This window comes from Somniosus microcephalus, chromosome 5 (genome assembly GCF_052327205.1).
Source record: "Somniosus microcephalus isolate GS21.2 chromosome 5, FLI_Smic_1.0, whole genome shotgun sequence".
In the NCBI taxonomy this organism is placed as follows: domain Eukaryota; kingdom Metazoa; phylum Chordata; class Chondrichthyes; order Squaliformes; family Somniosidae; genus Somniosus; species Somniosus microcephalus.
The window spans coordinates 180,542,842-180,569,278 of NC_140991.1; the positions used below are offsets into that span (position 1 = coordinate 180,542,842).

General features: G+C 45.4%; 1 protein-coding gene across 1 annotated transcript in view; it reads right to left on the reverse strand.

The window, feature by feature from the left end:
• Positions 1-26,437, reverse strand: part of rapgef5a (Rap guanine nucleotide exchange factor (GEF) 5a) — a 109,428-nt gene that overhangs the window by 65,098 nt on the left and 17,893 nt on the right. The window contains exons 3-4 of the mRNA XM_085988454.1: positions 13,369-13,516; positions 13,184-13,281 (exon numbers count right to left, since the gene is read on the reverse strand). Of these exons, the coding sequence (XP_085844580.1) occupies positions 13,184-13,281; positions 13,369-13,516 (246 nt within the window). The remainder of the gene's footprint in view (positions 1-13,183; positions 13,282-13,368; positions 13,517-26,437) is intronic.

Genomic DNA, 26,437 nt, shown 5'->3' on the forward strand with positions numbered 1-26,437 from the left:
GGCGACATATGTGGAACGCATTGAGGTGTACTGCAAGACGAATAAAGTGCCAGATGCCAGGAAAGCACTGGTTTTGTTGAATTCCATGGGTGCAAAAACATATGGCTTACTGCGAAACCTAATAACCCCAGAGAAGCCAGTGGATAAGGATTTCGAAAGCATAGTGGAAATCCTACAGGACCACTTAAACCCCACACCGCTGCTGATAGCAGAAAGATTTAAGTTCCACAAAAGGAACCAGCATAAAGACGAAAGTAATGCTGAGTATTTAATGGAACTGCGCAAGCTATCGAAACACTGCCAGTTTGGAATGGGACTAGCAGATACGTTAAGGGACAAGTTTGTGTGTGGGCTTCAAAGTGAAGGAACACAGAAACGGCTTCTATCAGAAAAGGATCTTACGCTGGACAAGGCTTTCAGCATGGCAGTATCACACGAAGCAGCCGCATGGGGCGCTGCAGAGATACAACGGAGACCGCAAGAATATGGCACCAATGAAATGTCATATGGAGCAGGGAAGTGTTATCGCTGCGGCAGAACAACACACGACCAGAAGGAATGTTGGTTCAAGGACCAAGTGTGCAGACAGTATGGAAAAGCAGGACACATAGCAAGAGTCTGCAGGTCAGGGAAGAAAACCAGCAGCAAGAAATCTCCACAGGAGAAGTACAAAAAGGTACATAAGGTGATGGACAGTAGTTCAGACGAACAGAAAAGTGATACAGACTCCGGAAGCAAGGAGCTGGGTTGTCTGAAACTACATCAGGTAATCAAAATGGAGGATCACCAAACTATCTGGGTCACGCTCAAGATAGACGGAGTCCAAGTGAAAATGGAATTGGACACAGGATCAGCCCTAACAGTCATAAACCGAAGGGACTACAAGCGGCTATTCTCACATATACCCTTGAAAGCTACAGAGATTGTCTTGAAGACGTACATGGGGCAAAAAGTCTACCCCAAAGGAAAAATAAGGGTGAACGTGATTTACAAAGGCCAGGAAATACCAAAAATTGACCTATATGTATTGCCAGATGGAGGACCACCACTACTAGGACGTGAATGGATCCGGAAGATACTATTAGATTGGCATTCCATACAGGCACTGAAGGTTGAGGCCAAAAAGGATGATGACGTCACACCTGGACGATTGTCAAAAATGCTAACTGACGCACAAGAAGTGTTCCAGGAGGGACTCGGAACACTAAAAGGCATAACAGCGACGATGAAAATAGAGGAAAATGCAAGCTCAAAGTTTTTTAAGGCCAGACCGGTGCCTTATGCGATCCGACCAGCTGTCGAAGCAGAGCTGGAAGGGTTGGAACGTTCAGGAGTACTGTCCAAAGTGGACTGGAGCGAGTGGGCTACACCCATCGTTCCTGTAATGAAGAGGTCGTTGAGTAATATGCCTGGGGAACCAAAGAAGGTCCGCATCTGTGGGGATTTTAAGGTGACAGAGAACACAATCCTTCACACGGTACAATATCCGCTTCCACGGATTGAAGATATTTTCGCCTCGCTGTCTGGAGGAAAACGCTTCACTAAGATTGATCTGGCCCAGGCGTACCTGCAAATGGAGGTAGAAGAAGCCTCGAAACAATACCTCACGATAAACACTCACAAAGGTCTCTACCAATACAACCGGCTGGTGTTCGGGGTAGCATCGGCTCCGGCTATTTGGCAAAGGGCAATGGATCAAGTCCTGCAAGGGATTCCAGGGACCCAGTGTTATTTGGACGACATTCTGGTCACGGGCGAAAATCACAGTGATCACCTCGCCAACCTGGAAAAGGTGCTCACTAGATTGAAGGAATATGGGCTAAGAGCTAATCGCCACAAGTGCGAGTTTTTCCAGCAGCAGATCTCGTATTGTGGCCACGTTATTGATGAAGAGGGGTTACATAAGTCCCCTGAAAAGATTGAGGCAGTAGTCAAGGCTCCAGCACCGGAAAATGTGTCACAACTGAGGTCGTTCCTCGGGCTGGTGAACTACTACCATAAGTTCTTACCAAATTTGTCTACAGTATTACACCCACTGAATATCCTACTGCAAACGGGGGGACCATGGAAGTGGAATGACGAATGTAAACGAGCTTTCCAGAAGTGCAAAGAATTGATCACATCAAAAGAGGTGTTGGCCCATTTCAACCCAGCACTACCAATTCGGTTGGCGTGTGATGCGTCACCCTATGGTATTGGAGCGGTGCTGTCGCACAAATTCCCAGACGGGTTGGAGAGGCCAGTAGCCTTTGCGTCTCGGTCACTAACCTCAGCCGAGCGCAACTACGCCCAGATTGACAGGGAGACCCTCAGCCTAGTATGGGGAGTAAAAAAATTCAACCACTATCTGCATGGGCAGAAGTTCACCTTGCTGACTGACCACCAACCACTTGTCTCCATCTTTAATCCAAAGAAGGGCATTCCGGTGATGACTGCACAACAGCTACAAAGATGGTCCCTTTTTCTAGGGGCGAACCAATATGAAATAGAGTATAAGGGCACGAAACAGCATGGAAACGCTGATGGGCTATCAAGCCTGCCACTGCCTACTGTGGAAGAAGCACCAGCAGTGGACCCGATCGAAATATTTTATTCGTCAATAATTGAACGCTTGCCAGTAACTAACGCGGATATAGAGAAGGAGACCCGAAATGATCCGACACTGTCTCGGGTATATGATTTGACGGTGAAGGGATGGCCAACACATGGCGACTCACTGTTGCCAGCATTCTCATCCAGAAGAGAACAGCTGTCAGTATGCCAGGGGACAGTGATGTGTGGATCCCGAGTGGTATTTCCACCCAAGTTAAGGGAGAGATTGCTCAATGAGCTTCACAAAGGCCATCTGGGAGGGGTGAAAATGAAAAGCCTTGCTAGGGCTTATGTGTGGTGGCCGGGGATCGATCAACAAATCGAGGACCTAACCAAGAGCTGCTCAGGATGCCAGAAGGTCCAAAATGCACCACCACATGCCCCTCTACACCCATGGGAGTGGCCCTCCTCTCCATGGCAACGGGTGCATATTGATTTTGCTGGTCCATTCATGGACTCAATGTTCTTAATAGCAGTGGATGCACACTCAAAATGGCCTGAGGTGATCAAAATGACCTCCACCACTGCGGAGAAAACGATTGTAGTCCTACGGACCATATTTGCCAGGAACGGCTTGCCAGAGCAGATTTGCTCTGATAACGGACCACAGTTTGTGTCCGAAGAGTTTTGGAAATTTATGAGAAGGAATGGGGTAAGGCATTACACATCTGCCCTGTATCATCCAGCCACAAATGGATTGGCTGAGCGGTTCGTACAAACCTTTAAAAAGGCAATAAGGGCCATGTGCGATGATGAAATTCCACTACAGCATAAGGTGGACAATTTCCTGTTAGCCTATAGAAATGCGAGACATTCAGTTACCAACCAGGCCCCTGCCATGATGTTCTTTAACCGAAGGTTGAGATCTCGTCTGGATTTGCTCAGACCAAATGTGCGAAGAAATGTTGAGGATAAGCAATTCCAGCACATCAATGAGAAGCCGACAAGGAGCTTCAATGTAGGACAACCAGTCTTGGCCCGTGACTACCGAACAGAGAAATGGCAACCCGGAACGATATGCACACGGCAGGGGCCACTAATGTACACAGTGGATGCCGGGGAGAACATTGTGAGACGCCATGTCGACCAGATCCTAGCGTCACAGGAACGAGTCAACCCCATGACTCACGTACCTGGGGATGAACCCAACATACCGGTAGTATCTACCCCAGAAACAATAGCAGCAGAAACTGATGAACTAACCGATGACAGGGGGCCAGAATCGCCTCCGCACCAAGAACAAGACACTCAGGAAAGGCGCTATCCAGAAAGGATCAGGAAGCCGCCCCAAAGACTGAATCTATAAATGGACTATTTCAGTTAAATGTGCATGCTAAAGTGTTAACTGTTATTTGAATGTTATGGGTACTGTTAATCTAAAAGGGGAGAAATTGTAGTGTATGTACCTTTAAGAGAGAACTACTTTTACAGCTCCCGTATACTGTAGTACCGGCAGTGCGTCGGCGGGTGTTTCAGCGGCAGCAGCGGGGCTATAAAAGACCCAGAGGCCAGGAAAGGCCTCAGTGCGTCGGCGGGTGTTTCAGCGGCAGCAGCGGGGCTATAAAAGACCCAGAGACCAGGTAAGGCCTCAGTGCGTCGGCGGGTGCTTCAGCGGCAGCAGCGGGGCTATAAAAGTCCCAGAGACCAGGTAAGGCCTCAGTGTGTCGGCGGGTGTTTCAGCAGCAGCAGTGGGGCCATAAAAGTCCCAGAGACCAGGTAAGGCCTCAGTGGGTCGGCGGGTGTTTCAGCGGCAGCAGCGGGGCTATAAAAGTCCCAGAGGCCAGGTAAGGCGTACCAGTCTCCAGTCTGGGAACTCGGAGGGAAGGAGAGAGGTAAAAAGTAATCCAAGTGTGACGTCACCAGAAATCGGGTGGTTGGTAAGTATTTCTCCCTTTTTAAGCTTAAATCTCTTTGGTTTATAGTTTCTAAGGTGCGATATTCATCATCTAGAATCGGGACAGAGGGTATTTAAAAATATCAAATTTAATTAATTACATAGAATGGGAGATCAGGTGACGTGTTGCTGCTGCAATATGTGGGAGCTGGTGGATACCATTGATGCTCACGGTGATCACATTTGCAGTAAGTGTTGGCTGCTCGAGGAATTCCGGCTCCGTGTTGAAGAGCTGGAGTCCGAGCTTCAAACACTGAGACACATCAGGGAGGGGGAGAGTTACCTGGACTCTGTGTATCACGAGGTAGTCACACCAATTAGATTAATTAATTCAGATGTAGTCCATGGCCAGGGTCAGGATGGTGTGACTAGAAGTGAGGCAGGTACGGGGATCCAGGAGGTAGTGTTGGAGGAGCCGCAGCCCTTGCACTTGTCCAACAGGTTCGAGGCTCTTACTCCCTGTGAGGATGGGAACAGGGACTGCGGGGAGGATGAGCAACCTGGCCACAGCACCGTGGAGCGGGGGGCCATTCAAGTGGGGGGAGCTAAAAGAAATGTTGTAGTGGTAGGGGATAGAATCGTTAGGGGGATAGATAGAGTTCTTTGCAGCCGAGAGCGAGAGTTCCGAAGGCTGTGTTGCCTGCCCGGTGCCAGGGTTAAGGACATCTCCTCTGGACTGGAGAGAAACTTGGAGTGGGAGGGGGAGGATCCAGTTGTCATGGTCCATGTTGGTACCAACGACATAGATAGGACAAGGAAGGAGGTTCTGCTGAGGGAGTTTGAGCAGCTAGGGGCCAAATTAAAAAGCAGAACCACAAGGGTAATAATCTACCTGAGCCACGAGCGAATTTGGCTAGGACAAATAAAATTAGAGAGTTAAATGCGTGGCTCAAAGACTGGTGTGGGAGAAATGGGTTTTGCTTCCTGGGACACTGGCACCAGTACTGGGGCAGGAGGGAGCTGTTCCGTTGGGATGGGCTTCACTTGGCCAGTGCTGGGACTAGAATCCTGGCGGATCATATAACTAGGGCTGTAGAGAGGGCTTTAAACTAACTAGTGGGGGGAGGTTCCTAGAGAGCAAATAATAAAAATGACAACAGAGAAGGTCATAGACTTAGGTAGCAGTGGGGAAATTAAAAACCAGAGCATGTCAGGAAGGGGCAGAAGGTATGGAGTAAAAGGTAAAGTAATAAAAAGGGCAAAAGCAGGAACTAAGTGTCACAAAACATATTTGAAAGTTCTCTATCTGAATGCACGTAGCATTCGTAACAAAATAGACGAGTTAATGGCACAAATATCTACATATGGGTATGATCTTGTGGCCATTACAGAAACATGGCTGCAGGGTGACAATGCCTGGGAATGAAACATACCAGGTTATTTAACGATCAGGAAGGACAGGCAGGAAGGAAGGGGAGGTGGGGTGGCTATGTTAATAAAGGAAGGAATCACTGTAATACAGAGAAATGATATTGGGTCAAAAGATCAGGATAATGAAACAGTTTGGGTGGAGATAAGGAATAATAAGGGGAAAAAAGCACTTGTGGGCGAAGTCTATAGGCCTCCGAACAGTTGCAACTCTGTTGGACGGAGTATCAATCAGGAAATAGTTGAGGCTTGTAATAAGGGAACATCTATAATTATGGGGGATTTTAACTATCATATTAATTGGACAAATCAAATTGGGCAGGGCTGCCTTGAGGATGAGTTCATTGAGTGTATTAGGGAAGGGTTTCTTGAGCAGCATGTAACTGAACCGACCAGGGGGCAAGCAACCTTAGATCTGGCCCTGTGTAACGAGACAGGATTAATTAAAAATGTCCTAGTAAAGGATCCCCTTGGAATGAGTGACCATAACATGGTTGAATTCCATATTCAATTCGAGGGTGAGAAGGTTGGATCTCAAACAAGCGTGCTAAGCTTGAATAAAGGAGACTATGAAGGTATGAGAGCGGAATTGAGTAGAGTGGATTGGGAAAATAGATTAAAGGGTAAGACGATACATGATCAGTGGTGTACATTTAAGGAGTTATTTTACAACTTCCAAAAAATATATATTCCACTGAGAAGAAAAGGGTGTAAAAGAAAAGACAGCCATCCATGGCTAAGTAAAGAAATTAAGGATAGTATTCGAATAAAAACAAGGGCATATAAGGTAGCCAAATCTAGTGGGAGGATAGAGGATTGGGAAAACTTTAAAAGACAGCAAAAAAATAACAAAAAGATTGATTAAGAAAGGGAAGATAGATTATGAAAGTAAATTAGCAAAAAATATAAAAACAGATAGTAAGAGTTTTTATAGTTATATAAAAAGAAAAAGGGTGGCTAAAGTAAATGTTGGTCCCTTAGAGGATGAGACCGGGAAATTAATGGTGGGAAATATGGAGATGGCAAAAACACTGAATGAATATTTTATATCAGTCTTTACAGTAGAAGACACTAAGAATATCCCAACACTGGACAAACAGGGGGCTAAAGGGGGGGAGGAGCTAAACACGATCAAAATCACTAAGGAAGTGGTACTCGGTAAAATAATGGGACTCATGGCAGATAAATCACCTGGACCTGATGGCTTACATCCTAGGGTCTTGAGGGAAGTGGCGGTAGGGATTGTGGATGCATTGGTAATAATTTTCCAAAACTCCCTGGACTCAGCAAAGGTCCCAGCAGACTGGAAAACTGCTAATGTAATGCCCTTATTTAAAAAGGGCAGTTGACAGAAGGCTGGAAACTATAGACCGGTTAGCCTAACATCTGTGGTAGGTAAAATTTTGGAGTCCATTATTAAGGAGACAGTAACAGAACATTTGGATAATCATAATTTAATAGGACAAAGTCAGCGTGGTTTTATGAAGGGGAAGTCATGTTTGACAAATTTGCTGGAGTTCTTTGAGGAAGTAACATATAGGGTGGATAAAGGTGAACCAGTGGACGTAGTGTATTTAGACTTCCAGAAGGCATTTGACAAGGTGCCACACAAAAGATTATTGCTTAAGACAAAAAATCACGGGATTGGGGGTAATATTCTGGCATGGATAGAGGATTGGCTATCTAACAGAAGGCAGAGAGTTGGGATAAATGGTTCATTCTCAGACTGGCAATCAGTAACAAGTGGTGTTCCGCAGGGGTCAGTGCTGGGTCCCCAACTCTTTACAATTTATATTAACGATTTGGAGGAGGGGATCGAGTGTAGCATATCAAAGTTTGCAGATGATACTAAGATGGGAGGGAAAGTAGTGAGTGAGGAGGACATAAAAAACCTGCAAGGGGACATAGACAGGCTAAGTAAGTGGGCAGAGATTTGGCAGATGGAATACAATACTGGAAAGTGTGAGGTTATGCACTTTGGCAGGAAAAATCGTAGAGCAAGTTATTATCTTAATGGCAAGAAACTGGAAAGTACTGAAGTACAAAGGGATCTGGGGGTCCTGGTGCACGAAACTCAAAAGGTTAGTATGCAGGTGCAGCAAGTGATTAAGAAGGCCAATGGAATGTTGGCTTTCATTGCTAGGGGGATAGAATATAAAAATAGGGAGGTATTGCTTCAGTTGTACAAGGTATTGGTGAGACCGCACCTGGAATACTGCGTACACTTTTGGTGTCCATACTTAAGAAAAGACATACTTGCTCTCGAGTCAGTACAAAGAAGGTTCACTCGGTTAATCCCGGGGATGAGGGGATGGACATATGAGGAGAGGTTGAGTAGATTGGGACTCTACTCATTGGAGCTCAGAAGAATGAGAGGCGATCTTATTGAAACATATAAGATTGTGAAGGGGTTGGATCGGGTGGATGCGGGGAGGATGGTCCCGATGATGGGTGAAACTAGAACTAGGGGCATAGTCTTAGAATAAGGGGCTGCTCTTTCAAAACTGAGATGAGGAGGAACTACTTCACTCAGAGGGTGGTAGGTCCATGGAATATGCTGCCCCAAAAAGCTGTAGAAGCTACATCATTACATAAATTTAAAACAGAAATAGACAGTTTCCTAGAAGTAAAGGGAATTAAGGGTTACGGGGAGCGGGCAGGAATTTGGACATGAGTCTAGGTTCGGATCGGTCATGGCCCTGTGGGTAGCGGAGCGGGCCCAGGGGCCGTGTAGCCTGATCCTGCTCCTATTTTGTGTGTCTAATTCTGTTAGATTCAGGAGATGGTTCTGTGATAGTGAATTGGCGGTTAGGATCAGATCAGCCATGATCTTATTGAATGGCGGAGCAGGCTCGAGGGGCCAATTGGCCTACTCCTGCTCCTATTTCTTATGTTCTTATGTTCTTATGACCACACCTGTATATAAGCCTTGAGCAGGCATCTGTACTGTTAGTCTTTAGACTACCCTCCTCTAGTAAACACCTGTTGATTGTTAATCTGCAGCCTCCGTCTAGTTATTGAAGAACACCATACTTTAAGATTCACGGATTCAACAGTTCTCGCCCTGGCCACCTACAGGACTTTGTCACTACATTTCATGTTTGAAATTCTGTGAGGGGGGAGGAAATGTTCTGTCTGACATTTGGTGTTAGGTACTCGATTGCCTTGGCCTGAGCACATGGAGTTTGATGGTGCTGTGATCATTGTATTGTGTATAGGTATTCGATTGCTTGTGCCTGGAAGTGTGTGTGTGTAGCAGCCATATTAAAAGCAGCATGAACTGAACTCACTGACGGTCTCTGGATTATCTTTGCAAACGCAACACTGACCATACATCCCCATTTTCTGGGGACAGTCCCCGAATGCAGTACTATGTCCCTGGGCAAATAGTGTCCCCGGAAGAGTCCCCGGTTCACAAAACGCATTCCTGAAGTAAACCCCTGGGCAGTGAATGTACCCCACCTGACCTGAGCTGTCAGTTTGTGGCTCTGAGGCTCTCCTCTCCCCTCCCCTCACTGACTCCTCCCCTCTAATCATCGCTCTCCCACACCCCAGGATCAGACACTTGGCCGGTTTCGCCTCCTTTCCCTGACCGGCGAGTTGTCTCCGAGCGCCAAATAGGCCCTCGCAGCTGGCCGGCTGCGTGATAAAGAGGCTCAGCCACCCAGAGGGTCCACCAGCTGCCCAATTGCCCCAGCAGTGCCAGCGAGTCCTCGCGGTTGGTTTCTCATCCTTGTGTTGACCCCCAGAGCTCGAGTGTTAAAAATAAACTGACAGATGACCGCTCTGACCTAATCCACTATCAATCACAGTTCATCCTTTCAACATCCAAATCTGGAACCGGAGATAAACCTCCCACCTGAAACTGCCATAAAATCCAGTGGGTTTTTCCATTGCCACTACAATAAAAAGGCTCATAAACAGAAGCAAATAAAGCAGCATCAAGCTAAAAGGAGACTGTGGATAGCTTTGGTCATCTGTGTAATATTTATGATCGGAGAACTGTTTGGTGATCCTAGATACTGTGTGTGTCGGGGGCGGGGGGTCAGGTATCACCTCAGTCATGGGGGAGGGGGGGGTCAGGTGTCTGATCTGCTTCAATAGTGTGATGTCACATCCGTGGTAATTATATGTGCATTTATTTTGCATTTGTATACCTAGCACAAAGGAAGATGGTTGTGGTTGTTGGAGGTTAATCATCACAGCCCCAGGACATCACTGCAGGAGTTCCTCAGGGCAGTGTCCTAGGCCAAACCATCTTCAGCTGCTTCATCAATGACCCTCCCTCCATCATAGGGTCAGAAGTGGGGATGTTCGCTGATGACTGCACAGTGTTCAGTGCCATTCGCAACTCCTCAGCTAATGAAGCAGTCCATGCCCGCATGCAACAAGACCTGGACAACATTCAGGCTTGGGCTGATAAGTGGCAGGTAACATTCGTGCCACACAAGTGCAAGGCAATGACTATCCCCAACAAGCGAGAGTCTAACCACCACACTTGAATTCAACGGCATTACCATCGCCGAATCCCCCACCATCAACATCCTGGGAGGTCACCATTGACCAGAAACTTAGCTGGACCAGCCAGATAAATACTGTGGCAACAAGAGCAGGTCAGAGGCTAGGTATTCTGTGGCGAGTGTCTCACCTCCTGACTCCCCAAAGTCTTTCCACCATCTACAAGGCACAAGTAAGGAGTGTGATTGAATACTCTCATTGCCTGGATGAGTACAGCGCCAACAACACTCAGGAAACTCGACACCATCCAGGACAAAGCAGCACGCTTGATTGGCACCCAATCCACCACCTTAAACATTCACTCCCTCCACCACCAGCGTACCGTGGCTGCAGTGTGTACCATCTAAAAGATGCACTGCAGCAACTCGCCAAGGCTCCTTCGGTAGCACCTCCCAAACCCGCAACCTCTACAACCTAGAAGGACAAGGGCAGCAGGCGCATGGGAACACCACCACCTCCAAGTTCCCCTCCAAGTCACATACCATCCTGACTTGGAAGTATATTGCCGTTTCTTCATCGTCGCTGGATCAAAATCCTGGAACTCCCTGTCTAACAGTACTGTGGGAGTACCTTCACCACACGGACTGCAGCGGTTCAAGATGGCGGCACACCACCAGCTTCTCGAGGGCAATTAGGGATGGGCAATAAATGCTGGCTATGCCAGCGACGCCCAGATCCCATGAACGAATATAAAACAAAAATTGTAGTATATACGCGCAACTGTTAAAATATAGGCCTAGAAATTGGGTTGAGGCGCCAAACTGGCGCTAAGTTCACCTGAGCGCAGGATTTAGCGCAGCGTTCGAGGCTTTAGCGATTGTCAGATATTCAGTTTCATTGTCCCTAGAGGGAGATGGGGCGAGGCTCGAGGCGCTCCGCGTCCCTCTTAGGGCGCTGAAACTGAATATCGCAGTGCAACGTGCCGTAGCGCCACACGCTGCGGCACGGCATGCTGCGGTACTGCAGGCCTTCCGCCCATTGTTAAGGGGGAGGGGCCTGCAACAGCGCGATCCCCGATCACAAATGCCGGCAAAAGAGCCCGGCACCGAGGAGAAGTGCCAGGCTCTCGGGAAACAGCCGGCAATGCCGCGGGGGGGGGGGGGGCGTCAGGTGGCCGGGGACGGAGGTGCTGGCAGGAGGTGCTGGCAGGCAGCCGCCGAAAAAGGCGGCCGCCCCGCACCTCCACCTTAACTTGCGCCGCTGCCGGCACAGTAAGGCCCCGGGAACCGGGCGCGGGTAGCGAATGGCGCAACTGCGGCGTTCACAACCAAATATCGTGAACGGGGCGCTGCGCACACCGATGATGTCATCGGTGGTGGCGCAGCACAAAAGGCTAACGCCACCATTATCGCCCCAACTCAATATCGCGGGAGGCGCAGCCAGTGGCGCTACAGCCACTGCCTGCCTCTTTAGGCGCTAACAAGTGGCGCTACTCACCCAATTTCTCCCCCATAGGCTGCTAAAAAAATTTTGCTTTGCTATGCTGCGCAACCTACATCTTCTGTCAAGGCTACTTTGACCCTACCCAAGGGACCTCCAAGAGACAAGTGGCAGTGTATCATGGGGCACTGGTGGGAATCCTACTACTGTTTAGGGAGAGACCCTAGTATTGAGCCGTTTATCTAAACCACTGTTTTTTCAGCTCATGGAGAACCTTTTCAGAGAATTTGTAAAAGAAAACTCTCTTGGGTGCTGCTAACCCCTTTAAAGCAGCCTCCTCTTTCCTGAGGCACTACAGTAGGTGCCCTGTTGCAGCACCACCACATTTTCTTCGGGAGCTGTAGCTGGCTCCCCCTGTATGGTGGGGATCCTACCTGGAGCCCACTCTGCATAATTAATGAGGCCCGACCCTGGAAAATAAGCATAGTCGGGGCAGTGGGTGGAAGTCCTGTCCTGCTCTCCTCCAGGGAATAAATTCAGTGGTCACCATCTCGGCTCACATCTGAAACTGCGGAACTGTACCCAGTGTGACTCAGTACCTCCAGGAGAGGAGCAGAGAAACTTAGAGAAGAACTGCAAAAGAATACCTGACTGAATGCTTTGTAAAAAAAGACTATGGTCTTAAGATTGACCGTTTCCTAATGGACATTTTAAAACAAGTACAGCAGGAGGATTCAGTCAGGACAGAGGATCAAATTCTTCATGACCATCAGTATAATTTCCACTCATCCTTGCAGTCTGAACAATGAAAGGTTGGTTCTCAATTTTTCAACTGAAATAAATGGAATTTATTCTCAAAAGGAGTGTTATTCTATTCATTACATGGAAAGTAAATTGGAACTACGGATCAGCACACCAAATTGGGAATTCAGACTGCATTTTGAAGAGTTCAATTCAGCACCACTTTGTACAAAACTTAAATTTATGTTAATTTGTGCAAAAGTGGCAAACACATGGTGCAATTGCCAAGTTTTAAAACGGAGCCAACACAAAGATGGAGACATAGACAGAGACAGTAGTGTCTCATTTAAACTGAGTGAATATTCAGATTTCCGCAGGGCACAATCTTTATCACCTTACATAACACTTCACTTTATGCGTGTTTACAATATAAGATTAATGGCCAGTGTAGGGAAATCTGTACTAGTCAATGGGAGGTAAAGTACCATGGAAGGAAAGTTGTTACCATTCTGTTAATAGCATGTAGCCATGAAATGAGTGGTTTATAGAATGCCTCATGCACCATGCTCCTCCCCATTTCCCTGTTGCCACAATGAATAATGGTGTAGCCACATCCTGTCAATTCCACAAACATTAAGAGCAGTAAATAGAGCAGCTCCGGCCAGGGAATGTTATTTCCATTGTACTCACTGTCTGCGAGGTGTCCGAAACAGGCTCTGGAGTTCTTTCAAATCTTTCTCCAAACTGGGATACTCAAAAAGATCATCGAGCACGCACCTATAAAGACTCTGTAACACAAAGATTAAGAACAGCGTATTAGGTTGTGAAGACTTTAAGAAGAAATTTTAATATTTTTTCTTTTCAAAGTACTGTACCTTAAAAACCAATTTAGTATTTTCATCTTCTCGTAATAAAGTCCTGTAAAGATATACCCATTGTGACACAATGCGTAGCACTTTGCGCTTTCGGTACAAGCTGTTATCCGAGTCTCCTTGTTTTTCTGTATGTGTCTTACAGCAATAGGTAGCATTCAGTCAAGGAAAACACCTTTGTGATTGAGAAAAAATCATATCTTTAATGTACTGCAAATTGTGTCTGCTTGTCGAAGTCACAATTTGTTTTATTTGATGGCTCAAGTGGTTGGGAGAAGTCTGTACAGGCCAGCAATCAGCCTGTATTCATGGGCTATTAGTGGCCAACAAAAATAGTGGTCAGCGACATCAGCTTACGAAGCTGCTCCACTGCTTTTGCCTCCAGATTTGCTGGGGAACGGCAGCAATCAATATTTAATTGAGTATTTCTGAACAGCAACTGTACAGTATGCAGTATTTCAGGGATGTTGAGTTAGCTATAATGCAAGCTAGCGTTGATGCTGTGGTTCCCAAACACAGCCCACCAATGCAGCTACCAGCCTGTACTTCAAGGCTAGCAGAAGTTGTTTTAATTTTTCAAACTCTCAATGAAACTCTTCAGTGTAAAACTCAAATATATATTATGTTTGAAACTTTTTTCCACCCTGTGATTTATGCTTGTCAATCAACACACTCAGTTTTTTGATTCCTAAAGTACTGTTGTCACTTTAATATTCCTCTAAACTGCCGTGATTATGTCTACTGCATACTAAAATGTAATCACATCATTCCCATTCACCAATTTTTACTGGTTAAATGGTTCTTCCAACTGCATTTCTGGATGAAGCACAGTGAATATCTGTGGACATTCAAAACAAACAATGGCATGACCAGAACATTCACCGTCACCTTCTCAAGGGCAACTAGGGATGAATAATAAATGTTCGATTTGTTAGCGATGCTCATATCCCAAGATTAATTTTTTTTTAAACACAGAGCTGTTGTAGCAATAATGCACAAGGAGAAAAAAATCCACAAAATTGTGTCAGTGCCCTTTAAAATATCCATTAGTTCAAAAGACTTGATGATCTTTCCTTGTACTACAAGTCTCCAAAGGTGAAGGGTCCTAAATCAGCCATTCCATCTTATTTTAAACCGATTGCAGAAATCTCAGCCAGTTACACCAGTAATAACAAAGTTTGCCATTAAATCAAGTCATCCTCTTATCTTCTTGAGAAGTGCTCTACTACAGTAATGACCTTGCCTGTAGGAAGCACAAATGATTTAATAACTGCACTGGCAGTTCATGCACTTTTATTACAGGAGTATCTGAGTCTCAAGGAACTGACACATTTCCTGCCACTACTTTTGTTGACTCTCCTTGTCTTTTCAGAGGATGTTAACTTGTAAAATGCAGTAATGAGATGAATGTACAGCAGTTCTGCAAATAGTAGTAGCTCAGGAATATAAGTTTTCTCTCTGGCAATTCAGGTCCCTAATTTGTTAGCTTATCTCATTCAGTACATGGGGCTTTGCAGTAGAGTTAAAAATGTTAACTTATGCAATTAGACATCAGCTGGGTTTGTCTTTTTTTATTGCTTTGGCCATTGCTTTTCCTCCCTTTCCTCTCTTAAATGTAAGAAGTCACACAACACCAGGTTATAGTCCAACAGCTTTATTTGAAATCACAAGCTTTCGGAGCACTGCTGTTGGACTATAACCTGGTGTTGTGTGACTTCTTACATTTGTCCACCCCAGTCCAACTCCGGCATCTCCACACCATTCCTCTCTTAAAGGTTCTGAATCTTAGTGGGTTAAAGATCCACTGGTACCAGCCACCCTCTGGTGCCCAGCCATCCTGCATATGAACAACTAGACAAAGAGCGATACAGACTCTTCAACCATCGAGGGGCATCCTAGCAAAGCCCGACCCAGTTCTCATCCACACGTTCGCTCTTTCCTGCAGGAGTCACACGTATCCATCGGGAACAGGAACCTTGGTTGATTTTTTTCCTCCCTTTGGCCTAAGGGCATTTAGGTAAATGGTAATACCTTTGCTGCTGTGCCGACTGAGATTAGCTAACAAAGCACTGACCAGGGCTAAAACCTAGGCCTCTCCTGGTCAGAATAGTTCAGTTCCACATTGGGTGGTGCATTTATCAATGGGATTGGGAGATCCTATGAACATTTATTACAGATATCAAAGTCTGGCATGCAGCAAGTCCATTACATTTCAGGCTTCACACTTTGTATAAAATACCAACACATATCACAACCTAACCTGAAAAAAAAGTATATATAGGAGGAAGAAAGCCAGTCATCTGCTTTTGTTTTTTCTGATCTTTGGATAACTCAGCCTCTTCCCGAAAACAGGGGCCAAACAGCTGCCAAGTGCCAATCTACAGAAACTTCTAACAGTAATTAATCTGTAATTGGCTTCAGTAATTTCCTATTTAGACCACTGCTTACAGTGAGTACCTGGGAAGTGGCCTTAAAGGGAGAGGCTAAAGTGGCAGACAACATCAGCAGCAATACTTGTATTTACATAGTGAACTAAACAGAAAAACATCCGAAAATGCTTCACAGGGGTACAACTGTATTCCAGACCCTAGACTAACCAGGAAGAACGTCAGCGGAGATCAGCTGTTACTGTTTAAAGAAACGTTTATCCTTCATTTCTCCTCATCCACGCGTGATGATTATTTGTATCTAATGATGATCCTTTGGCTGAGAGGATAGGCTGCCAGTAACATTAGCTGCTAATGTTGTTCCATCTGTTGGCCAGTTGGAAAGTACAAACCAGGGATGGTTTTTACTGTGGTAGAAGTAAGCGTGAAAGATTTGTGCCAGTGCACTGTAGAGGAAGCATGATTTTTTTTAAGCATCTTGGATTGTCACCAGCCCAATTAATCTTATTTAAAAGGAAGAAACCTCCCAGTCCCAATAACAAGTAACAAGTTGCACGATTATGAAAATCATAACTCATGAAGTACACAAAGTATCCTAACTGACACAGCTTGAGTTAGGCTCAAGAGAATGACTCGCCAAAAATATGAGGGGGTTGCTGGAGTTTTCTCCCATTTTACTATTATATTAGTATGTTGACTAAAACATACACCAAGAGCGTTCTACTATAACATTAAAGTTATATGCATTTAATAATGGCCCAGAAATTCGGGTCTCCGCGGGTGAGTACGCACGGGGTACTCACCCATAAGCCCAATGGAAGTGCCGGTTTCCTGCATGCACTGCGCATGCGCGGGAAATCGGCACTTCCGTTCCCCTGAAAGAAGGGGTTCAGAGTTCGAACGCGTGCGCAGGAGAGGCTGCGCGTGCGCATCGAACTTACGTTTTTTGTGCAGGTTTTCCTGGGAGGGTAAGTCTCCAGAATTTACACATTTAAAAAGCAGTCGCAAGGCCTGCTTTTTACAAGGTAAGTGGTGAATTAATTAAAATTAAAACATTTTTTCCACGGTTTATTATTTTTAAATACTTTAAAGAAAGGTAAGTTTATTTTTAGCCCCGTTAGAAAATAGAATTATTTTTTTCAAAAATTTAAATTGTTTAAAATAGTTATTTCATGTAATTTATGGTTTATTTAAAAAATGTGATTTTTAAAAAAATAATTTATTTGAAGATTTAGTGATGTTTTGGGGCCCGTAGTATTTATAAGTTTTGACAGCTCTTCCTGTCAAACTTATGAATGGAGCATTCTCTGCTCCGATTGGCTCCCCATGGCCCACGTGATCCCAGGGGATGCATCGAACTAACTGCGCCCCTGGGATATGCAAGCACTGCGTGCCGGCAGTTGGAGCAGGCCCAGGATCGCAATCCCACGCGGGCCCACAGCTCAACGGCCGGCGCGGTAGGTAAGTGCAGGTCGGGGGCTTACACCCGCGGGAAGCCCCCGACCCGAATTTCTGGGCCATTATATCTCAGGAGTAAAAAAAAATAGATATACGTGATGGTCGCAATTCCCTCTAAGTTGTTCAGTTTTGCTTTCCAGAAGCACCTTAGGATGTTTAAGTACATTAAAGGTACTATATAAATGAAATTTGTTGCTGTTTGTAAACACATTGGCCAGGAAATTCCTCAGAGCTGATCCTGCTACGTTGGCATTACTTAGCCGGAAGTGTGGCAGAAACCAAGTTTATGAGCATAAATGGGGTTTCTGCCACACTTCCAATGAAGTAACACCAGTGGAGTAGGGAGCCGATCCGAGGAATTTCCTGGTTATCATGCAGCTATAGGGTACATTTTCAAATCCACAATCTTTTGTTGCATTTAGAAACTTACACCAAGCTCTTGCCAATGTTATTTTAAGGCAGGCATTAATCTGTTCAAAATAAACAGGTGCCTTTTACCTGCCTTAAACTAACACTGACACAAATTTGATGCCAGCACAAAGCATTTGTACCAGAAGATTGTCCATCAGAAAATATAGCCTATTTTACATATCTTAAAACATAATTACATGATTCCTACTTTCACTGGTTGTATGTTTTATTGAAATAATGCCCATATAAGTTCATTTTTCTACTACAGTATCGGGATTGTTAGAATCTGAAAGCACTGTGCTGTCACAACAACTTCAAAGGTGAGATTGCAATGTGATAAAGCGTTATATGAATGCAATTTTATTATTATAGTCTGGACTTGTAATGAGGCAGACGTCAACTGACCTTGTGAAAGCATTCTAGCACTACCATAGGTTTAGCATATCCTAGACATATGTCTGGCCCACAGTGTAGAAAGGCTGCCAGATTACTGTGAGATCAATAGGACTGTCAGATACTGCATTCACAGTCCATTACATGTCTTTTAAAATGAAAAATGTATGGGTGAAACAATATTTAAACAAAAACAATAATTTTGATAAATGTAGTTGCAATGTCTACACTTGAATTTTGGTAGAAGTAAATAATCATCAGCTAGTTGGTTGGAATGAAATTTGTTAGAATACTGCCATTAACTCATGCTGTATGGGGCTGAATTCAAACCAAACAGATGGGTTGGAATGTCTTATCTCTCTAATAGCTTTCAATGGCCATAAAATGAAATACGTTTAGGGGACTATCAGTCCAGCATTCACTGTACAGGAGTCCACAGCTCAAAACTGGCCTCAAGTCTGCATTAATTAGCCAATCTCAATTAAACAGACCATGAGAACGAAAAATAGAAAGTTCTAGAAACATCGGGGTTAATGACACTGCTGGCAGGCTTTTTTTTTTAAGTTGAAGAGGTGAAAACTGTTGGATGAGGGAAATGACTTTAGCAACTTCCGGTCGCAGCTACCTCCTCAATTTTCTTGCCCGTTTCCGCCATCTGCTTTTCACTTCATTCACCTCCATTTGGAAGTTTTTTTGTGTGTATTTCTCATGCCTGTTCACTGTGCTATCTAATAATTTTCATGCCATTTTGCTCTTTTCATGCCATTTCATTACTTTTATTGAGCTGACCTTTGTATATTATACCAGTTTTTTAAGCTTTTCGAAAGCCTGTTTGCCGGCCATTTAGCAACAACAACAACTTTCATTTATATAGCGCCTTTAAAATGGTAAAACGTCCCAAGGTGCATTATCAAACAAAATCTGACACCAAGCCGCATATAAAGATATTAGGACAGGTGCCTAAAAGCTTGGTCAAAGAGGCAGGTTTTAAGGAGCATCTTAAAGGGGGATAGAGAGGTAGAGACGCGGAGAGGTTTAGGGAGGGAATTCCAGACCTTAGGGTTTAGCAGCTGAAGACACAGCCACCAATGGCATTGTGCATGCCTGCAGTGCTGAAAGTTAACATTGCATTACAATGCTAGGTCAGCTCATTTATATGATACAGTGGTGCTACTGTGTGCAGTACATGATGCACCAGTGTCAAGGGGTGGTTATCCAGTACCAGCAGCTTTTAAAGGGCTGCGGGTCACTCTCAAAGCTGTCCTGCTACAGATGGTTTGAAGTGGCAGGCAGAAGTAAACCCAGCAGAATGGGTTGTATTTCAGGATGTAGCTTTGGAGATCCTGCTGCAAGAGACTCTGCAGAGAAGTGTGCTTCGTTTTGGAGCTGAGGCACATTCTCTGGTAAACAGCAATACCACTGCAGGCTGGAAGGAAGTGGATGAAAGAGCCATTGTTGATCATCTGTGCACCATACCTGGGAACCGATGAGGAAGAAATTTACTGCTCGTTAAAAGTTGTCATGGTAAGTGTGCTACTACATATAAGCGTGTCACTATGAACCTAGTGAAGAATACACAGCACTCTAGCAATTGTTCATTTTTAAAATTCATTTATGGGATGTGGGCATTACTGGCAAAGTCAGCATTTATTGCCCATCCCTAATTGCCCTTGAGAAGGTGATGGTGAGCTGGCTTCTTGAACCACTGCAGCCCGTGTGGTGAAGGTACTCCCACAGTGCTGTTAGGGAGGGAGATATACTTCTAAGTCAGGATGGTGTGTGACTTGGAGGGGAACTTGGAGGTGGTGGTGTTCCCATGTGCCTGCTGCCCTTTTCCTTCTGCCTGCTGCCCTTTTCCTTCTAAGTGGAAGAGGTTGCGGGTTTGGGAGGTGCTGCCGAAGAAACCTTAGTGAGTTGCTGCAGTGCATCTTGTAGATGATACACACTGCAGCCACGGTACGCCGGTGGTGGAGGGAGTGAATGTTTAAGGTGGTGGATGGGGTGCCAATCAAGTGGGCTGCTTTGTCCTGGATAGTGTTGAGCTTCTTGAGTGTTGTTGGAGCTGCACTCATCCAAGCAAGTGGAGAGTATTCCATCACACTCCTTATTTTTGCCTTGTAGGTAGTGGAAAGGCTTTGGGGAGTCAGGAGGTGAGACATTCGCTGCAAATACCTAAGGCAGGATTTTCATTGAGCCGTGGAGGCGGGATTGGAGGCGTGTGGGGGGTTAAAATCTTGAAATCGGGGGCACAAACCCATCCCGCCCCCAACCCGCCTCCATGCCAGTTTCAAAGGAGGCGGGTACCCGACCCATACTGGGACCCGCCTCCCCGAGGCGGGAAGGGGATTAGCAGGTAGTTAACAGGCAGTTTTTAGCCTAATCCCTATTTTCATTCTTGAAGTGTGGGATTCCCGATGGCTCCAAACCATGCCAAGTTAGCGAGGCGAGCCATCGGGCTGAAGGGCTTGGAGGGGTCGAGATGTCCAGTGTTCAGGTGAGTGATGGGTGCATGAGTGCAGCGGTAAGTGTGCTTGGTGTGTTTAAATAAGTTTTACTTACCATTACAGCCTTCCTCCCTTCAGGTCTTGGGAGTCCCTCATCTAACCGGCACAGAAAGCAGAATGGCCGCAATCTGTCAAAAATTGCAGCATTCAGCTTTCTGATCCGGAGAGATCTCTAAATCATCCTGAGAGGAAGGAATTAACTTGGAGTACAGATTGTCAGTGCTTGACAGCTTCAAACAGCTGTGAAACGCTGATATTTCATCTGTCAAAAGGTCTTGACAGATGAAATAATCAATCTGTGACGTCACCTATTGCCGGGTGGCCCTTAATTGGCCTGCTGAGCCCGCTGGGTGGGCTCAACAAGGTCAATCAAGTCAAAATCGCGTGTGTTGGCTACAACTTGATGGAGGCGGGACTACAACCCCGAAAGTTGTAGTCCCGCCTCCTACCGCCTCCTCAATGAAAATCCAGCCCCTAGCCTCTGACCTGCTCTTGTTGCCACAGTACTTTCCATATACACAGGCATGTTTTTAGCAGGGCATTTTATATTGCTGCCATCCCATTGCTGCTAACCCAGAGACCTATTAAATGTGTCAGCTGTGGCTCAGTTGGTAGCACTCTTGCCTCTGAGTCAGATGGCTGTGGTTTCAAGTCCCACTCCAGCGACTTGAGCACAGAAATCTAGGCTGACAATCCAATACAATACGGAGGGATTGCTGCACTGTTGGAGGTGCCTTCTTTCGGATGAGACATTAAACCAAGGTCCTGTCTGCTCTCAGGTGGACATAAAAGTTCCCATGGCACTATTTCGAAGAAGAGTAGGGGATGTAGTGTATTTGGATTTTCAAAAAGCATTCGATAAGGTGCCACAAAAGAGGTTATTACACAAAATTAGGACTCAGATTTGGGGATTGAGGATTGGTTAATGGACAGAAAACAGAGTAGGAATAAACGGGACATTTTCGGGTTGGCAGGCTGTAACTAGCGGGGTTCTGCAAGGATCAGTGCTTGGGCCTCAGCTATTTACAATCTATATTAATGGCTTAGATGAAGGGACTGAGTGTACTGTATCCAAGTTTGCTGATGATACAAAGTTAGGTGGGAAAGTAAGCTGTGAGGAGGACGCAAAGAGGCTGCAGAGAGATATAGACAGGTTGACTGAGTGGGCAAGAACATGGCAAATGGAATACAATGTGGGGAAGTGTGAAGTTATACACTTTGGTAGGAAAAACAAAATAGCAGAATATTTTTGAATGGTGAGAGACTGGGAAATGTTTGCATTCAGAGGGCCTGGATGTCCTTGTACATGAATCACAGAAAGTTAACATGCAGGTACAGCAAGCAATTAGGAAAGCAAATGGTATGTTAGCTTTTGTTACAAAGGGATTAGAGTATAAGAGTAAAGAAGTCCCACTACAACTTTCAGGGCATTGGTGAGGCCACACCTGGAGTACTGTGTACAGTTTTGGTCTCCTTACTTAAGGAAAGACATACTTGCCTTAGAGGGAGTGCAACGAAGGTTCACTAGACTGGTTCCTGGGATGAGGGGATTGCCCTATGAGGAGAGATTAAATAGACTAGGCCTATATTCCCTAGATTTTAGAAGAATGAGAGGTGACCTAATTGAAACATATAAAATTCTTAAGGGGCTCGACAGAGTAAATGCTGAGAAAATGTTTCCCCTGGCTGGGGAATCTAGAACCAGGGATCACAGTCTCAGAATAAGGAGTCGGCCATTTAGGACTGAGATGAGGAGAAATTTCTTCACTCAAAGAGCTGTGAATCTATAGAATTCTTTACCCCAGAGGGCTGTGGATGCTCAGTTGTTGAATATATTCAAGACATAGGTCGATAAATTTTTGGGAATTAAGGGATATGGGGACAGTGCGGGGTGGTGGAGTTGAGGTAGAAGATCAGCCATGATCTTGTTGAATGGCAGAGCAGGCTCGAAGGGCCAGATGGCATACTCCAGCTCCTATTTCTTATGTTCTTATGAGTTGTCCCTGTTATCCTGTCCAATATTTATCCCTCAATCAACATCACTAAAAGAGATTATCTGGTCATTATCACATTGCTGTTTGTAGGAGCTTGCTGTGCACAAATTGGCGGCCATGTTTCCTACGTTACAACAGTGACTGCAATTTAAAAGTACTTCATTGGCTGTAAAGCGATTTGGGATGTCTTGAGGTCATGAAAGGCGTTATATAAATGCACGTCTTTCTTTCTTTTCAAACACCAAGCACGCTGCTAACACAAAGTTCCTCCTGAATGGTACATGTTTACAAACACACAAAAAGTGCCTGCTGGGATCACACTTGGGTGACACATCATCCTTCAGATTCCTTCTTGCAATATATGTCCCTTTTCTAGCTTCTTGCAAGAGAAATGTGTATATAACAAGCATCAGGACGTGCAGACCGGAGGAGGTTCAACTCATTCAATACACTTGTCTCCTTACAAGAAGAGAGCGCTGGAGATTCTGGGCCTGCAGACAACAGAAAGAGTGGTGGAGAATGATGTTGAAGGTCTCCCCAAAGCTCATGGCAAGAGTCATCTTTGTTTTTAATGTTTTTTCTGTACTCACCCACTCATTCACTCCCTTACATACATTGCAATGCTGCAGCATAACAAACTAGAATGTCTTGCCATGTAAGTTCTGCTGCAAGGGGTGTCTTACTGCCAGTATTCTGAAGTATGTTTTTCTCCTGCTCCTTTAGGTGATCAAGAGGAGGAGGTGGAAGAGTCAAACCTCAATCGATTAACCCCCAGTACCCTGCTTCACCTGCTCCTACAGTGGCCAGCACCAGCACCACTACATCCACTTTTTGTGGCTCAGTTCATGCGTTACAGGAGGGAGCACTTGGTGAAGTACAGAGCACAAACGAGGAGGAGCAAATGCAGGTGGAATTGGAGGAACTGAAACCTGTTGGCTGGAGGACCAGCTCAAAGGCACCTTCAGTTATTGAGCCCAGGGATTTGGACCTCACGGGGTCTGCCTAGAATTGTATCTATTGACATCACTGTGTCACACAGTGAGTTGCATTGTGTCACCCAATGAACATATGAACGTAAGAACAGAAGAATTAGGAGCAGGAGTAGGCCATACGGCCCTCGAGCCTGCTATGTCATTCAATAAGATCATGGATCATCTTCAACCTCAACTCCACTTTCCTGCCCGATCCCCATATCCCTTGATTCCCCTGGAGTTCAAAGTTCTATCTATCTCAGCCTTGAATATACTCAACGATTCAGTATCCACAGCCCTTTGGGGTAGAGAATTCCAAAGATTCACAACCTTCTGAGTGAAGAAATTCCTCCTCATCTCAGTCTTAAATGGCCAATCCCTTATCCTGAGATGATGCCCCCTAGTTCTAGACTCTCCAGCCAGGGGAAACATCCTCCCTGCATCTACACCGTCAATCCCCCTCAGAATCTTATATGTTTCAATGAGATCACCTCTCATTCTTCTAAACTCCAGAGAGTATAACAACAACTTCTTATATATTTATATAGCGCCTTTAACGTAATAAAATATCCCAAGGTGCTTCACAGGAGAGAAAATTGACACCAAGCCATAAAAGGAGATGTTCTGGCAGATAACCAAAAGTTTGGTCGAAGAGGTAGGTTTTAAGGAGTATCTTAAAAGAGGAAAGAGTAGTGGAGAGATTTAGGGAGGGAATTCCAGGATTTAGGATCTAGGCAGCTGAAGGCACGACCGCCAATGATGGAGCATTTAAAGACATCCAATCTCTCTCCACCTCCATCCCCCACCAGTCCGGCCTGAGGGTGCTCCACTTCTTCCTTGAACAGAGGCCCAACCAGTCCCCATCCACCATCATCCTCCTCCGCCTGGCTGAACTTGTTCTCTCATTGAACAACTTCTCCTTTGACTACACTCACTTCCTCCAAATTAAAGGTGTTGCTATGGGAACCTGCATGGGTCCTAGCTATGCCTGCCTTTTTATGGGATATGTGGAACACTCTTTGTTCCAGTCCTACTCAGGTCCCCTCCCTCACCTCTTTTTCCGGTACATTGATGACTGTATCAGTGCTGTTTACTGCGCTCACCCTGAACTAGAAAATTTCATTCACTTTGCTTCCAATTTCCACCCGTCCCTCACCTTCACATGGTCCATCTCCGACTCTTCCCTTCCCTTCCTCGACTTCTCTGTCTCCATCTCTGGGGATAGGCTATTGACAAACATTCACTACAAGCCCACTGACTCCCACAGCTACCTGGACTTCACTTCCTCCCACCCCACTTCCTGTAAGGACTCTATTCCATTCTCCCAGTTACTCCGTCTCCGCCGCATCTGCTCTGACGATGCCACCTTCCATACCAGTGCTTCTGACATGTCTTCCTTCTTCCTCAATCGAGGATTCCCCTCTACTGTGGTTGATACGGCCCTTGACTGTGTCCGTTCTATTTCCCACACTTCTGCTCCCACCCCTCCTCCTCCCTTCCGGAACCACGATAGGGTTCCCCTTGTCCTCACCTTTCACCCCACCAGCCTCCACATTCAATGGATCATCCTCCGCCATTTCCGCCACCTCCAGCGTGATCCCACCACCAAACACATCTTCCCCTCCCCTCCCCTTTCAGCATTCTGAAGGGACCGCTCCCTCTGCGACACCCTGGTCCACTCCTCTATCACCCCTAACACCGCTTCCCCTTCGCCCGGCACCTTCCCGTGCAAGCGCAGGAGATGCAATACCTGCCCTTTTACCTCCTCCCTTCCCACCGTCCAGGGCCCCAAACACTCCTTCCAGGTGAAACAGCGATTTACTTGTACTTCTTGCAATTTAGTATACTGTATTCACTGCTCATGATGCAGTCTCCTCTACATTGGGGAGACCAAACGCAGATTGGGCGACCGCTTTGCGGAACACCTCCGTTCAGTCCGTAAGGATGACTCTGAGCTTCTGGTCGCCTGTCACTTTAATTCTCCGCTCCACTCCCACTCAGACCTCACCATCCTCGGCCTCTTACACAGTTTCAATGAAGCTCAACGTAAGCTCGAGGAACAGCAGCTCATCTTTCGATTAGGCACCTTACAGCCTTCTGGACTCAACATAGAGTTCAACAATTTCAGACCATAACCTCGGCCCCTATTCTTTTTTTTCCATTTATTTTATTTATTGTTTATTTTTATTTTTTTATCTCTCCCACATGGCAGCTGTCTTTCATTCTGCCATTTACACTTCATCTAGAGCCATCTTTTGTTTCTTAACTTGTCCCATTACCATCTCCTTTTGCCTTGCACCATCTCTTAATGTCTCTTAATCTTTCCTGCCTTCCATCTTATCACAGACCTTCCCTTTTGTTCTTTCCTCCCCTCCCCTCCCCACTCTCCCTGCCCCTACACTTGCTTAAAAACCTGTTCGATCTCCAGCTTTTTCCAGTTCTGACGAAGGGTCATCGACCTGAAACGTTAACTCTGTTTCTCTCTCCACAGATGCTGCCTGACCTGCTGAGTATTTCCAGCATTTTCTGCTTTTATTTCAGATTTCCAGCATCCGCATTATTTTGCTTTTGTACCATTATAAAATGGTGTCAGTGTATAGACAGAAAGAGCACCTGACTTACCAGCTCAGAAATGGCACAATTTATAATCTGAGTCAAGAGGGTCATTCTTGAACATGTCACTATTAAGTTTTACAGCATTCATATTGGCATCACTGAATCTTGTGTTTGAAATCATTATTTTCACTTGTAAAAAATTTAGAAAACCATACTTGCTTTATTATAGGCTGATTGTACAAGTCAAATTGCACATTATAAATTCCCTAAAAAATGTAAAATGAATGTAACATAAATGGTACATAAGCAGCATTTTTAGATTTCTGACCTGTTGCATAAATACTGTACGTTTGTTTTACTCACCAACAGAAGGCGATCTAGGAGAACATTTCAATCTA